The 15017-nt window shown below is 47.0% G+C and overlaps 1 protein-coding gene across 17 annotated transcripts in view; it reads left to right on the top strand.

Moving 5' to 3' along the window:
• The window catches only part of Pou6f1 (POU class 6 homeobox 1), a 28435-nt gene extending 22599 nt beyond the window's left edge, over nucleotides 1-5836 (top strand). For 16 of the 17 annotated variants that reach the window (XM_023722711.1, XM_023722708.1, XM_023722702.1 and 13 more), the window contains 4 exons: nucleotides 1084-1225; nucleotides 2370-2538; nucleotides 3485-3609; nucleotides 5249-5836. In XM_023722711.1, the coding sequence (XP_023578479.1) occupies nucleotides 1084-1225; nucleotides 2370-2538; nucleotides 3485-3609; nucleotides 5249-5514 (702 nt within the window). In that variant the 3' untranslated portion in view covers nucleotides 5515-5836. Of the gene's footprint in view, nucleotides 1-1083; nucleotides 1226-2369; nucleotides 2539-3484 lie in introns of all 17 variants that reach the window. The other variant, XM_023722707.1, reaches the window with a different exon arrangement.
• The last annotated feature ends 9181 nt before the right edge of the window (nucleotides 5837-15017 follow it).

Here is a 15017-nt window from a genome sequence, read left to right as displayed (position 1 = left end):
AGCTGCATGGTGAAACCCTGTAACAACCAAATACATTTTTAAAAAAAATTCTAATCTATGTCATGTAAAACTTTAAAATCCCTTGAATTGGGGATGTAGCTGAGTGATAGGATGTTTGCATTAGGCCCTGGGTTCAATTCCCAGTACCACCAAAAATAATAAAAGAAAAAGCCTTCTCTTTCAGTCTCTAAAGATGACTTCTGTTGAGAGCTTGCTTAGTCTGATCACAAATATTTCTGAAAATACATATGAAAATGCCTTTGTGGGGCCGGGGAGTTAGCTCAATAGAATAAGCGTTTGCCTGGCAAGCACAAGGTCCTGAGTTCAATCCCCGGTTCCGCAAAAAAAAAAAAAAAAAAGAAAGAAAAAAGAAAATGCCTTTGAAAGGCATTATTCCATAAAAGTTATTTTACACTTAGCACTATGATTCAGAATAGTTAAGAGAGATACTTTTATTCTTTGAACATTTGTGGTGCTGTCCCCCTCCCCCAGCTGTACTGTATTCTTCATTTTTTAATTTTTTTAACTAATTTTATTGAGAAAGAAATAGCAATGAGACAGTTTCAAAACAGGTTAGTAGGACAGTTATAATAATTAATATATTGCATGTTGTCTTTGTAGTAGTTTATACTGTATTCTTTTTAACAGCTCCTTACTCATGTAGGGAAGCTCCACAGTAACCTACCGGTTTCCTCCTCATGGACATTGGAGGCCTGGGAGGCTCTAGAATTGGGTTTAAGTTTCTCCTTTGAAGGCAGAAATAGGAGAGAAGTTATCCCGCAGGTGGGCACTTGGGGGTTTGGCTAAGTGCACTGAAGCATTCTGAGCCTCCCACCCCACCTGCCTCCCAGGAGGTTCCAGTCTGGCAGGGCTCATGGCTGTGCTTGTTCAGGAGGTCATTGTTGAGGACAGGGTGTTAGTATGCAGCTTCTAATCTTGATTTTTGATGTGGTGCAAGTGGGAGTGCACTGGGTAGTAATGAGGATCTAATGCCCATGTCTGCTCTGCCTCTGGTCCACACTGGGACTGCAAGCTCCTGAGCCAGAGAGGTGCCACAGGGGTTTTCTGTCTCTCTTCTCCCAGGTGCAGCCCATCCAGCCTACGCCAGCTGTGCCCCAGCCTGCTGTGGTCATCACCAGCCCTGCTCCAGCAGTCAAGCCCTCTGCTTCCACTCCCATCCCAATCACCTGCTCAGAAACCCCGACAGTCAGCCAGTTGGTGTCCAGTAAGTAGGTCCCTGAGTAGAAGAGCATAGAGAAGTGAGAGAAGGCATTTATTAGGACACCTTGATCTCCTCAGATACTGTTTCTCTTAATAAACTTAGTAAATATCGGTTGGTGGCACATGCTTGTCGTCCCAGTTGCTCTGTGGGAGGGTGAGGCAGGAGGTCCCTTGAGCCAAGGAGTCCAAGGCCAGCTTGGGTAACATAGTCAGACTCCATCTCAAGTCAATAAACTTCCTGGAATCCAAAGGACAGCAAAGGCCCAATATGAGAGGCAGGCTTTCTCCTGCTCTGCTCCGTTCCCTTCTCTCCTCTCCTCTTCCTCTTTTTCCTATCCCCTTCCTTCCTTCCCCTGTTGTTGTTTTCCTCCTCTTCCTATTTCTGTGGCATTAGGGATTGAATCTAGGGCCTTCTGCATGCTAGCCAAGTATTTTACATGGAGCTACCTTCCCAGCCCTTTTTGTTTTATTTTGAAACAAGGTCTCACTAAGTTGTCCAAGCTGCTCTCAAGCTCTTGATCCTTGTGCCTTGGCCTCTGGAAGCTAGGATTAAAGGCATGTGCTACTGTGCTCAGCAAGGAGGGCTAGGATGGGATCTTTCTTTCTGTTTTTCTTTGGACAACATCTCACTGTGTAGTTCATGCTGGCCTTGAACTCACTATGTACCATAGACTGGCCTCAAACTCATGGTGATCCACCTGCTTGAGCCTCCTGAGGGCTGAGATTGCAGGCATGCACCGCCATCCTTGGTAAAGGGTTGGCTTTCTTATTCTTATTCCTGTTGGACTGGATTCTGGACATGATGATGGTGGAGCTGCAGAGCTGGGTGTTTGGCTGCCTCTTGGAGGGGCCAAGTCCTTGGCTACCTCTGCTGTGGTCTTGTAACCCAGTATTGGAGGAATGTGGATGGCTTGGGAAAGGATGGGGAGCGTGGGGCAGGGTCAGCAGTCAGAGCTCTTCCCCCATAGATGGGCTCAGGGGCCTTTCCCACATGTCTTCCTTGGCAGGGTGATGAGGGCTTCAGGGTGCCACGAGCCTTTTGCCAGGTGCCCTCATCCCTCACCACTGCACCAGTCCAGGCCAGTGGGCCAGATGAGCAGGGATGTGGCCCATCTCACACTCTTCCCCGGTGCCTTCCTCTGGCCTAGAGCCGCACACTCCCAACCTGGATGAGGATGGGATCAACTTGGAAGAGATCCGGGAGTTTGCCAAGAACTTTAAGATCCGGCGGCTCTCCCTGGGCCTCACACAGACCCAGGTGGGCCAGGCTCTAACAGCGACAGAGGGTCCGGCCTACAGCCAGTCAGCCATCTGCCGGTGAGTGAAGTTGTCCTGGACAGGTCTGGACCTGCTCAGTGCCTGCCACCACTGACACTCATGGGGACCCAGACCTCCACCCAGCCCTTGCCTGTGTCCTTCTTGCTCCTGCCTTCTTCCAGATGAGGAAGACTGTCCTAAAGGGGACGGGAACCCTGGGAGCAGCCAGAGACTCCCCTCATACTCCCAGAGCCCTCTGAAAGCTGCCCTCCCTCCAATCCCCAGCATCCTCAGTTTTGCTTTTATGGCAGAACCCAAGACCCAAACGAATGCAGAAATCCTAGCAGGACAGGAATACAACTGATAATGTTAATTACAAAAGTGGGACTTTGGTTCTGTCTTTGCCCTCAAGCTATACCATACCTGGTCACCAACCCATTCCCACTTGGGTGAGGATTACCTTAAAGTAATAGAGCTAAGTTTTCTGGGTGCTGCCTACAAACTAGTGTTGACACCAGAACCATAGGTGGAGTAGCGAAGTTTCAGAAAGGAATAAATGCATTGCTTAGTAATGGTCAAACAGTTTTGTCTGCTCTATGGTGAGACTAGAGTGACTATTAATGCAACCCCCGTGGCACTTTGGCTCCGCCAGAAAGAGTAGCCTGGTCAGCACTCAGGACCTCGAGAGGCCACTCCTCAAAGGGGTTACCCCATTTGTGTGTGAAACTTCTGGAACAGTTGTTTAGGGCCCTGTTGTTGTGACCCTGCTAAACTGGCCATGGAATGGTCTCCCTGTGCAGACCTGGGATACTGAAGAGTCTGAGGAGTTTGGGCTTGGTGCAGCCAGAGAAGCCATGGTGGAGGTGGTGAGGAGACTCCGGGTTGAGTCTCGGCAGCTCTCATTGGAATAGCCCCTTTGGGGAGGAACCAAGATTCCTCCCAGATTTGCATGTGCCAAAGAGACCAATACGCTCTCTGTCCCTTCCTGTGCATGTGTTGGCTGCAGATTTGAGAAGCTGGACATCACACCTAAGAGTGCCCAGAAGCTGAAGCCAGTGCTGGAGAAGTGGCTGAACGAGGCTGAACTTCGGAACCAGGAGGGCCAGCAGAACCTGATGGAGTTTGTAGGAGGTGAGCCCTCCAAGAAACGCAAGCGCCGCACTTCCTTCACCCCCCAGGCCATTGAGGCCCTCAATGCCTACTTTGAGAAGAACCCTCTGCCCACGGGCCAGGAGATCACTGAGATTGCTAAGGAGCTCAACTATGACCGAGAGGTTGTGCGCGTCTGGTTCTGCAATCGGCGCCAGACACTGAAGAACACCAGCAAGCTGAATGTCTTTCAGATCCCTTAGGGCTCAGGCCCAGCCCTGTTTCAGCACTTTGTACTCTTCCCTTGGCACCCAGCTGTCACCGCTGCTGTGACAGTACCTGTCACTTGGCTCTGCTCAGCTATGCCGCACTTGTCCTCAGTCATGAGATGCCACTGTGTGCATGTGCGTCAACACCTTCCTGCTCTCCCTGCCATCTTACATCCTGGGGAGAGCAGAGGGGCCCCCATGAGAGCCCCAGGCTCTGAGCTGAGCGTGCTGCAAGAAGGGATTTGTGGTGATACCCAGAAAAGCACTTTGCTATTATGGTATTGGAAGGGGGAATTCTGCCCGGGAACCAGGAGCTTCTGTCTGGGCCAGGGCCGCAGCAGCTCCTGACGACCCTTGGCCATTAGCTCTTGTTTTCAATAGAGTTCTCTTCCCTCTTTCTCTTCTCCTTGGCTTTGTTGTTAGTGTGGCGGGAGTGACTGTTGATCCAGTGGAACCACAGCCTGTACTGCCCTCTCCACCTTGCCTACAGGCATGCAGAACCCCTGAAAGGTCCCAGGGGATAACTTAGAAGTGTGATATGCTGCTCAGAAGGTTGGACACAGGTCTGACCTCAAGGTCAGAAGGTTCCCAAACTCCTGGGATCAGAGCATGCGGGCTCCTCTCCCAGTTCCTTTGAGGGGGAGGAATATTGCACTAAAGCAGAATGTTTTATTTTGCAATTGGTTTGGGAGGAAGGACTAGTAAGCTCTACTTATCCTGGAGTTGTCCCAGGTCTGCTGCTGGAATTTTGTGGATTGAGGCCATCCTCCCAGATTTTAATCGAATCTCTGCCCATGGCCACTGCTCCACAGAACAAGACCTTGCAGCCTGGGAAAAACCTGCACTGCCCGAGCACACAGGCAGTTCTGAAGCAGCGTGAGGAAAAGTATGCTGTTGCTGCCTTTCTCTTTTCCATGCTTAGCTCAGTCCTGTACTTGGCTTTCTCAAAGGAGCAAATGAAAAAAAGGCCAGGTAGGGAGGCCCTGGGGAAAAGGACAACCCAGAAGGGTTTATAGTGGCTGCCCAGGAAGGTCTCTTCTGGGAGTTTACTTAACTCAAATTTCCTTTTCAATGTTAATTAAGCCTTGGACATTGGAGAAATCTCATTTTGTGGAGTTGTAGACCGGCTATTGTGTAATCAACCGCCATGGTTCTCTCAGAGTCAGGACAGGTTTTGCCTCTAGAGGGGATAGCTATGTACAGTGTAGCTGGCATTTAATCAAGCTGTTAAGGCAGCTTCCATCCTTATTGTGGCTGGCCAGCCCTTAAAATTCAATGTGTGAGCCCAGGGATTCAGAAGAATTAGGAGGTTTGCATGGGTGAACCTAAACTTGCTGCGGAAGTTGTCCTTAAAGACCACAATCCTGGTAGGTCCCAGGATTGACCTACCCTTTCTCTCTGCATCCTTACAGAACCTGGTCCCTGGCAGCTGTCCTCCACTGCATCTCATGTGACCTACCAGGAAAGGGTATATCTTCCTCTCTGTGGGTCACATGCAGAGCCACCTCCTAGCCCGGCTTGCTCTGGGGTACTGCGTTTCCTGTCCCACTTAACTGTTGGTCCTTGCAAAGCTCTGAGTGCCAGTGTAGCCACCCTCTTGAGACCCCTGTCAGGGAGAGGTCCTCACATTTGTGCCCTGCTGCATTCGGACCAGCCAGACCTGGCAGGTGTGTGGTAGGGTGAGGAGGTGGGGGGGCAGCTTGCCTGATCCAGCTTCCCGGTGAGTACATCTCTGAAGAGGAGGCTTCGCACTCTGGGTCCTGGGTAACAACCACCCCTATGAGATGACCACTCACTTGAGAGGGGTGTCCTTCACACATGCTCAGTAGGAGTCACAACTGTGTCGGTGACAGTGTTTCGGCAACTCACCCTTCAATGAATTAAAGAGATGCAAGTTTTCATGCTCAAATGCTTGTATTCAGGGGTGCTTCTCTCTCTCTCTCTCTCTCTCTCTCTCTCTCTCTCTCTGTCTCTGTCTCTCTGTCTCTGTCTCTCTCTCTGTCTCTTTGTCTCACTGTCTCTGTCTCTCTGTCTCTCTGTCTCTCTGTTTCTGTCTGTCTCTGTCTCTCTCTTTTTCTGGGAGGAGATAAGTAGTCAGTTATACCTGGAGCCTGGAGGATAACATAGAAAACAGGGTGTGGACATGCAGGAGGACACCATCTGTCTGTTATGTGGCATGGCAGGAAAAAAAACATCATGAACCACCATGGGTCTAAATTAGGCCTAGCTATGTTTTTTCAGCCTCTCCCTCATCTAAATCTGTCTTCCCTAGGCTGGCCAAAACCAAGCTGTTGCTTTTGCTCCACTGGAAAGATGGATTGGTCTTCCAGAGAGATAGGTGTTTGCAGGCTGAATTCCCTGGGCAGAGGGGTGCAGGGCGTGTCGAAGCATGCAGGAGGCAGAGCTTACTGTTGCGCTGTGACCTCTGCCCTTGCTCCCCTACGTAGGACCTCCAGAAAGCAGCTGGGCCTGCTCACTCATTGAGGGAGTGTTTTCTTTGTGGTTTTTTGTTTTTCATTAGCATCAGGCTCTGAAATGAGCTCATATTAATTTGGATTTTGAAAGCATCCTTTAGTTTTTAGGCAGAACATGGTGGCTCCTTTGCTGTGGAAAGACAGGAGAATGGGCAGACGTGGTGAACTGGGTAATCTGTGTTTGTTTTGTTTTAAAGTGAAAGAAAGAACAAAACTTTCAGTGAACCACTGAATCACCTGGGGCCTTTGACCCTGCACTGACCTTGACATTTTATTCAGGCAAGTCCAGGGAACGATTTGGTCAGAAGAACTGAGGAACACTCTTGAATTTGGAATGAGAAGCACTGATGTTTTTGTGTTCTTGGGAATCCAGTCATTTTCCTGTACCCAGACTCCCTTTTCTGCCTCATATTCCAGATCCTGACTGAGCTTCTGACTGTCTCCTAGCATGGGCTACGCCTCCTGAGGGCTGGAGGGAAGGGCAGGGAGGAAAGAGTAGGGAAGAAGCACTTGATGTAGTTGTGTGGAATAAACAGTATTTTTTCTTTTCTAACTGGTACTCCTGTTTCTTGGTCACGGCACAAGGTGGAAATGTAAGAAGACCAGTGACAGAGCCCAGGGAAGTAGCACGGCAGTGACAGAGCCCAGGGAAGTAGCATGGCACTGTTGGCCTTAGCAGACAGCCTGGGCCATCCCAGTGCAAAAGGAGTGGATCAGGCCTGGGGCCTCACTGCAGAAGGCTCAGCTTGGGCCTTTTCAAGGCTCAGTCATGCCCCTTCCTGTGGAGCAGGATGCCCACCTGGTGCATAGGACCCCAGAATTCTCTGGCAAGCCCACCCTGGACCCCTCTTTGGGTCTGAAGGACAGATTGTGCACACTTGTGGGTCCAAGGTGGTAATCTTGTCAGTTCAGGCTAACATAACAAAATACCTAGCACTGGGTCAATTATAAACCACAGAAGTTTCCTGCTTGTGGTTATGGAGACTGAGAAATCCAAGATCTAGGAACTGTCAGATCTGGTGTCTAACCAGGACTCTCTTTCCTATTAAAAGACATCTTTACCTGTAACCTCACATGATAGGAGGGTAGATGCACTCTTCAGGTCTTTTTCTTTCTTTTTTTATTTGAGACAATCTCACTGTGTAGTATAGGCTGGGCCTTGAATGCACAGAGATGCTCCTGCCTCACTCTCCTGAGGGCTAAGTTACAAGCATGCACCACCATGCCCAGCTTTCAGGCCTGTTTTAAAGGCACTGGTTCCGGTCACAAGAGCTCCACTCTTCTTTTTTAACCACCTCCCCAAAGACCTCACCTCTTAATCTGTCACTTTTTACTGGAAATCAAGTTGTAGCACATACATTTGAGGAGACACAAATATACAGACAAGCAGTGGTCAAGAGATGTCAGGAAGAAGGTGGCAGAGCCTGCATATCAGGCTTGCATATCACATGTACATGTGTACGTATCAGGAGGCCCTGTGCCTCATGAAGCAGGGAGAGCAAAGGAGCCTCTAGGCTGGGCCTGGGATACAGTCTAGTGTGGAACTGCAAGGAACACTGGACTTCTAAATTCTATCTATTTTAACTGTTGCTAGTACATGTATGTGGTATGTAATAACTACGTTCATTCTAGGGAGTTGGTACAGGTACATACATTTTTTTATAATACTTAAAAAAATCTTTTATTTATTTTTTGGTATATGGCCTCACTGAGCAGCCTGGACCCGTAGTGATCCTCCTGTCTCTACCTCCCCAGTGCTGGGATTACAGGCGTGCACTACCACACCTGGTTTCGGTGTCCAGCCCAGCACAGAGTCAGCACACACGTGGTACCAGGAATCAAATCCAGGTCCTTGCTTAGACCGCCGAGCTATCTCCCTGGCCCTACATAACATTTTAATTCTTTAAAAAATCTCCTTTCTCTTCTCTGGACATCTCAATCTAACGTAGCCTTCCAGGTCACATAAGGCACAGTTTTTTGGGGATTTTGGCCATTGAACTCAGGACCTTGCACCTGCCAGCCAGGTGCTGTGCCTCTGAGCTATATACCCTTGGCCCCCATAAGGCACATTTATAAAGGTTTATGAAATGTTGCCCCAGGGCTGCCATCTGAGCTGAGAGCCAGGTGAGTGTGGCTGGCCTGAGCTTGGAGGGAAGGTCCTGCTGTGTCTTCTTCCTCCCCCCAGGGGGTTGCGCCCTGGGCTGCAGAAGCTAAAACAGTGGGAGGCAGGTGCCCTCTGCATCCTTTTTACCTCAAACCAGCCCTGCTGCATGTTCCCATGCCCCCATCCCGTACCACCATGCCCTCACCCAGGGAGGTGATAATGTCTAAGACCCTGACACAAGGCTGGGGGTCAGAGGAGCTTTATAGTTCTTTAAAATACTGGGATAAAATATCAAATAAAAGCCAGCACTTACACGAACAGGATCTCACATCCCTGGCACTTGCTACCCACACTGGGCTATGGCTTTTAGTACACAGGCCAGGGACGCCGTAGGAGGTTGATGATGGTCAGGTGGATAACAGTGCATTTCCTCCCCTCCCCTTCAAAGAAATAATGAGACCCTGACTTCAGAGGCCTGGGAGAGAACAGGGACAGGGCCTTCTGCTTAGCTCTGCAGGGGTTGGATTGTGAAATGTGGGAGTGGATGGAATTTGACCAGATAGGGACAGCGCCAGCAGCTCCCACTGGGAGAGTTCTGGGAGCTGCAGTCTCTGGCTCAGACCAGTTGAGAGTGGCTCCCGGCAGCTGGCCCAGGAAGGCTTTAAAGGCAGGGGTTTTCATGTGTGTGGAGGGAGTACAGTTTTAATTCCCAGGAGGCATGGGAAGCATATTGCTCTGTGGATAGTTGGGGGGCGGGGCAGTGGTGGCAGCACAGACGCTGACCTTTTATGGACCAGAGATGTGGGCTGCCTTCCAGGCTAGAGACCAGATAGGAGAAGAACTTGCAATTGCTTAGACTGGTGGGACTGCTGTGGAAACTTACAATTTTGTTTCATTTCAACCAAAGGGTTCTTTAGAGAAGCTAGACTGCGCCTCAGTCTCCTTTGCTGAGTTTCAAGGGGAGAGGAAGAGTAGTTAAGGCTAGTCAGTGCTCAACACAGCCCGCTGGGCTAGAGTTCCTTCCTATACCTGGAGGAAAATGCCAGAGATTAATCTAGGCATCTAACGGATCTGACTGGCCTGAGGAACTGAGTGAGAAGGGAAGCCTGAGGGTGGAAGGGTACTGACCCTGGGAGTCTGAGTCCTCATTTCTCCAAGAGAAGTGATTTGTCTTAGGACTTAAGTGGCTGGGCCTGCTTAGGCAGGCACAGGGACTGGGGTTCAATCCCTGTTGTGTTGTGCCAGCCCTACTCCCAGGGTGTGCTGAGACGTGACTGAGACTGGGTGTAGTGGCGGGTGCCTGTAATCCCAGTACTTGGGAGGCTGAAAGCAGGAGGATCACTACAAATCCGATCTATGTAGTGAGACCCTATGGACCCTGTACTAAATACATTGAAAAAAAAAAACTTAGGTGGCCTTGTGTATGTGTGTGGGCCCAGCATTCTGGAGGCTTGCTAAGAATTCATGGCCAGCCTGGGTTACATAGTAAGTTCAAGGACAGCCTGTCTCAAAACAAAACAAAACAAAACAAAACAAAACAAACAAACCCACACCCTAGGCAAGAGAGGTGCTGTGAGGGCCAGGGATTTAGCTGAGTGGTAAAGCACCTACCTGGCAAGTGTGAGGTCCTGAGTTTCATTCCTGGTACTGTCCCCCCCAAAAAACAAAACAAAATGGAAAAGACAGGTGCTAGGGTACCCTTTTTGTCTATAATTATAACTGTTAACCATGACCCACTATTGACTATGAGTAAGTACTCTTTAACATTCATTACTCATTTAATTCTCACAGTAATTCTATAAATTAATAAGTATTATATCTAGGGCCGGTGAGATAGCTCAGCAGACAAAGTGCCTGCTTAGGCAAACACAGGGACCGGGATTTGATCCCTGGCATCACATGCTGCGCCAGCTATGCTCCCTTGGTGCGTTGAGTGGGTCATGGAGACCTGGTGTAGTGGTGCACCCTTGTAATCGGTCTGCCCCTGGGGCATGCTGAGACAGCAATTGAGACTGGGCATGGTGGCACGTTCCTGTAATCCCAGCATTTGGGAGACTGTAAACAGTAGGATCACTATGAATCTGATCTATGTAGTGAGACCCTGTACACCTTGTACACCATGTCCTAAATACAAAAAACCAAAATAAACAAAACAAAAAACCTAAACTAAAAGAATCTACTTAAAGTTGCTTTGTTTCTGAGCAGCAGACCCAGCATTTGAACCCAAGGGAGCTCTCTAAAGTTTTTGTTCTCAGCTTTGCCCCAAACAGGTTGAGAGGTGGGTGGCGCCTAGGATTTGCTATCTTCTTGATCTTTTCAGTACAGTTTCTGCAGGTTTCCACCCTCCAGGGTAGAGCTGGTGTCTCATCTAAACAGTGTCTGAGAGCCTGGAGTGATGGTGCATGCCTATAATCTCAGCATTCAGGAGGCTGAGGCAGGAGGATCACAGGGAACTCAGGGCCAACCTGGGCTACATAGTGAGTTCAAGGCACCCTGAACTGCATGAGATCCTGTCTCAAAAAAACTGAAACAGGTGCTGCAGAGATAGTTCACTGGTCTAAGTGCCCTCCTAGGCAAGCTCAAGGATCCAGGTTTGATCCCTGTTACCGCATGCTGTGCCAGTCCCACCCAGGATGCACTGAGTGTGGTGGCACATACCTGTAATCCCAGCGCTGCGGAGGCTGAAACAGGAGGATCACTATGAATCTGAGCTGTGTAGTGAGACCCTGTCCAAATACATAAAAAAAAAAAACCCTCAAACAAACAAACAAACAAAACAGCAATACTACCTATTTGCTTTCAGTACCTAATCTAGGAAAATAAATGCTTTATACAGTTTTTTTTTTCTAAACTTTCTGCAAAGCTTTATTCCCGAAGGGCTCAGTCCTTCTTGGCAGCTGCCTTCCTCATGACGGCCAGTACGTTGCTCAGCTCCTCACGATTCCTCTTGGCGTGGATGGGCGCCCCCCCCCTTTTCTTGATGAACTTGAGGGCGCACTTGTCCTTGGAGACCTTGAGCAGCTCCATGGTACACTGCTCGCTCGTAGGGGGCGAAGCCGCACACCTCCCGGATCATGTCCCACATGAACCTGGTGTACTGTGCCTCAGTTTGCTCACATTCTTCGTCACCTTGTGGCCCTTGTTGAGACCCACAGCCATGGAGTAGTGGAAGGCCATGGCCACTGTTCTTCAATGGTTGCTGTGGCCTACACAGAGTCTTAAATTTATTCAGTAGGCTAGAATACCTGTATTTGTGCTCTGTAACACAGGTGCTCTGGTTAATTAGTTTTAATTATTCTATTTAACAGGAGCCATGATTTGGGGGGTTGAATTTATAGGTACAAAAATCTAGTTTCTTGATTGATGTTGCTGGATTTCTAGAATGTTGGTGCCCTGGAATCTTTGTTTCTAATCTTGGTTCTTCAGTTTCACTCTTAGTTGCAGAGGGGAAGAGAGAAGAAAGGAAAAGTCAAGGTGGTACCTGCAGGGGTGGCGAGGGAAGTGGGGAAAGGTGGGAGTGTTGGACTCCAAGAGGTAAGGCTGATAAATTCTTTCCTGAGGGGAAACGGGGGTCAAATGCCCCAGAGTCTCTGGGCTGACCTGCAAGTTGGGATGGGCCCCAGCGGAGGGGGAGTCTCTTTTCATTTCACCTCAGTTTACTGTGGAATTAATAAATAATAAGGAAGACCCCTGGGAAAGTTTTCTATTTTGGTTCAATGTTTGGACTTAAACTGAAACATTTCCAGGGAATATATGTTCATCATTTTCTAAATACTTTCTAAAGGACACAGCTCCTCAGCAGTCCTCAACAGGGAGAGGTTATCTCTTCCAGACGTCTAATATGGAATCTTTGAAGAATCCTCCCACCTGGGCTTTTGCTTGCTAGGCAGCTGCTTCACCACAGAGGCACACCACCAGCCCTAAATATTTTTAAATCTGCATTTTAAAATTTGTTGGCACTATGGCGAGTTGAAGTGTATTCCTTGTGTGAAAATAAATTTCGTTTTGTACAGTGTTTAAACTTTTCTGAGAGTTGGGGAGATAGCTCAGTAAAATAATCACCTTGCCTGGCAAGTGCAAGGTTGTGAGTTCAAGCCCCAGTACCACAAAAAAAAAAAAAAAAAAACTTTTCTGAGTAAATTATATATATATATATATGCATTACATATATAAATATAATATATATGTGATATATATATTATATATTATATATATATATATATTCCCTTTGAGTTACTGTGGATGAAAGAACATATTTCTTCCATTTTCTTCTATTTCATCCAATATTCCTTCACGGGCATGATTTACTGACGGTTCAGTATTCTTATCTCCACAAGTTTCAAAACTTACCTCTGGAAAGGAAAAATAAGCAAGCACGTCCCTTTTGGGTTATAACTGCCGGCGGAGCCAGCATAGCCTGATGCTGCGTGCCCAGCCTGCCAAGGCCGTCACACTTTAGGCTGGGTGACTGGAGAAGCCGTTTAATTTTCCTAAGCCTTTGTTTCCTTATATGTGCAATGACTCTCACAATGACATTTCCTTACAAAGATGAGTAAAGATGGAATGAGATATCTATACAGCTCACTGGGACTTAGCATTTGTGGAACTCTCAGTAAATATGAGCCTACCATTATTTTTAGCTATTATTCATTCATGAATGTCTTAAGACTGTTCCACCAGCAAGGAGGTATTCAGATGCTAATTTATATAATATCTATTACATATTTAAGAATACATTCTGTAAATTATAGACATAATGAGGCAGTCACTCATGTACATACTACTCTATGTGAGTAAACTATTATAACTGTTGAAGCTGTTTTCAATTTCTCCTGACTCCTTCTCCTGTCTTACCTTACCTGTGATCCCCAATCCAGGATTGTATTTATTTTCATTGCTCTTTAGGGGAATGTAAATACACTTTCCTAAATGACATATTGGGTAATTTTGCTGAGGTTTTTTTTTTTTTCCTTCAGAGTCAGGGATTGAACTCAGGTCCTTGCGCTTGCCAGGGAAGTGCTTATTCCACTGAGCCATCCCCCCCAGCCCCAATTTTGCTGAGTTTTGAGTTTTATAAAGTGATACTATATTATGTGAGGGCTTCTATATTTCCCCCCCCTCAACTTTAAGATTAACTTATTCATGCAGTTGATATAGCTTTATTCATTTTTAGTGCTGTGTAATATTCCACTGTACTCCAATTTATGCATTCTCTTGGTGGATGTTTTTATTGTTGTTGTTCTGTTTGCTTCTAAAAACAGCCAGGTGTGGTGACACATACTTGTGATCCCAGCACTCATAGTCTCTCTTTTTTTTTTAAACATTTATTTATTTATTTATTTATTGTGTGTGTGTGTGTGTGTGTGTGTGTGTGGCCAGCTCAGCCCACCAGGGGGCGGGCTGGCTGGCATGTGGTGCTGGGGGACTGAACCGCGGTCCCTGTGCTTTGCCAAGCTTGTTCCAAGTAGGTGCTTTAGACCACTGAGCCATCTCGCCAGCCCCTCATAGTCTCTTTGATTTTGATGACTCTTCTCCAAGTCTGTATCCTCATATTAAGAAAACAAATTAAGGGGCCTAGGAGATGGCTCAGTAGAATAAGCGCTGGTCTGCTAAATGCAAGGGCCTGAGTTCAATCCCCAGTTACGCCAAAAAAAGAAAAAGAAAAAAAAAAAAAGAGAGAGAGAGAACAAATTAAACAAGAAAAATTTTGGAGAAGGTTAACTATGTGTAAGAAGAGCTATTAAACCTTTAACATACCTTACAATGTAAATTGCTATTCAAATAGGATAATATTAAGCCAATCTTAATGGAGAAGCAGAACTGGTGATGCACACCTGTAATCCTAGCACTTGGGACACTGAGGCAGGAGGACCTCTGAGAGTTTGAGACCAGTCTAGACTGCATAGTGAGTTTAAAGTCAGCCTAAACCACACAGCAAAACCCTGTGTAAAACAAAAAAAGAAAAACTCAAAGTGGACTATTTTATGATATTTTGGCACTGTATTTAATTGTTACAAGTTTAGAAAAAGGTATGATTTTCACTAATTTGTGGATTATTATTTTAATCCATAAAAGGCTCAAGATACAGTGACTTGTCCAAGACTATGCAGCTGGTGGCAGAGCTGTTGTTGAAACAAGGTATGGCTCTTCTAACAGGTGTTTTCAGATATTTTGGACACAATGCTGGATTACAAAAGATTCTGAACCCTCAGATCTCCATGGGACATCTTTCTTTTGGTCTCTGAGCTCCAGATTTATTTCTTTACCCAGAAACACATATTTTGAGATAGCACATATTTTGAAATAAAACTAGCTCAAGAGAAAAAAAGTTGATCAAAGAGATGTTGGTTGTCTCCAGAATGAACTAAGACTTGGATCTTGGGGTGTACAAAGATAAAATGAATATAAACCTGGAGTTCTAGAGCGAAGCCTTAGCTAAAACCATGGGCCACATTGTCACAGGCAAATCTCTTTCCTCATTCCTTCCTTTTTAGTTCAATATTCATTGCTTAAAAGTTTTACTGGTTGCAGTAAAACTAAGAGTTAGGAGAAGAGCCTGAAAAGGGCCTATTTTCTATTCTTTAGGGGATAACTATCTAAAGA

Source organism: Octodon degus, unplaced genomic scaffold (genome assembly GCF_000260255.1).
Source record: "Octodon degus isolate 3935 unplaced genomic scaffold, OctDeg1.0 scaffold00093, whole genome shotgun sequence".
Classification (NCBI taxonomy): domain Eukaryota; kingdom Metazoa; phylum Chordata; class Mammalia; order Rodentia; family Octodontidae; genus Octodon; species Octodon degus.
Note: the sequence above shows the minus strand (reverse complement) of the source record. Positions and strands in the feature narration are given on the sequence as shown.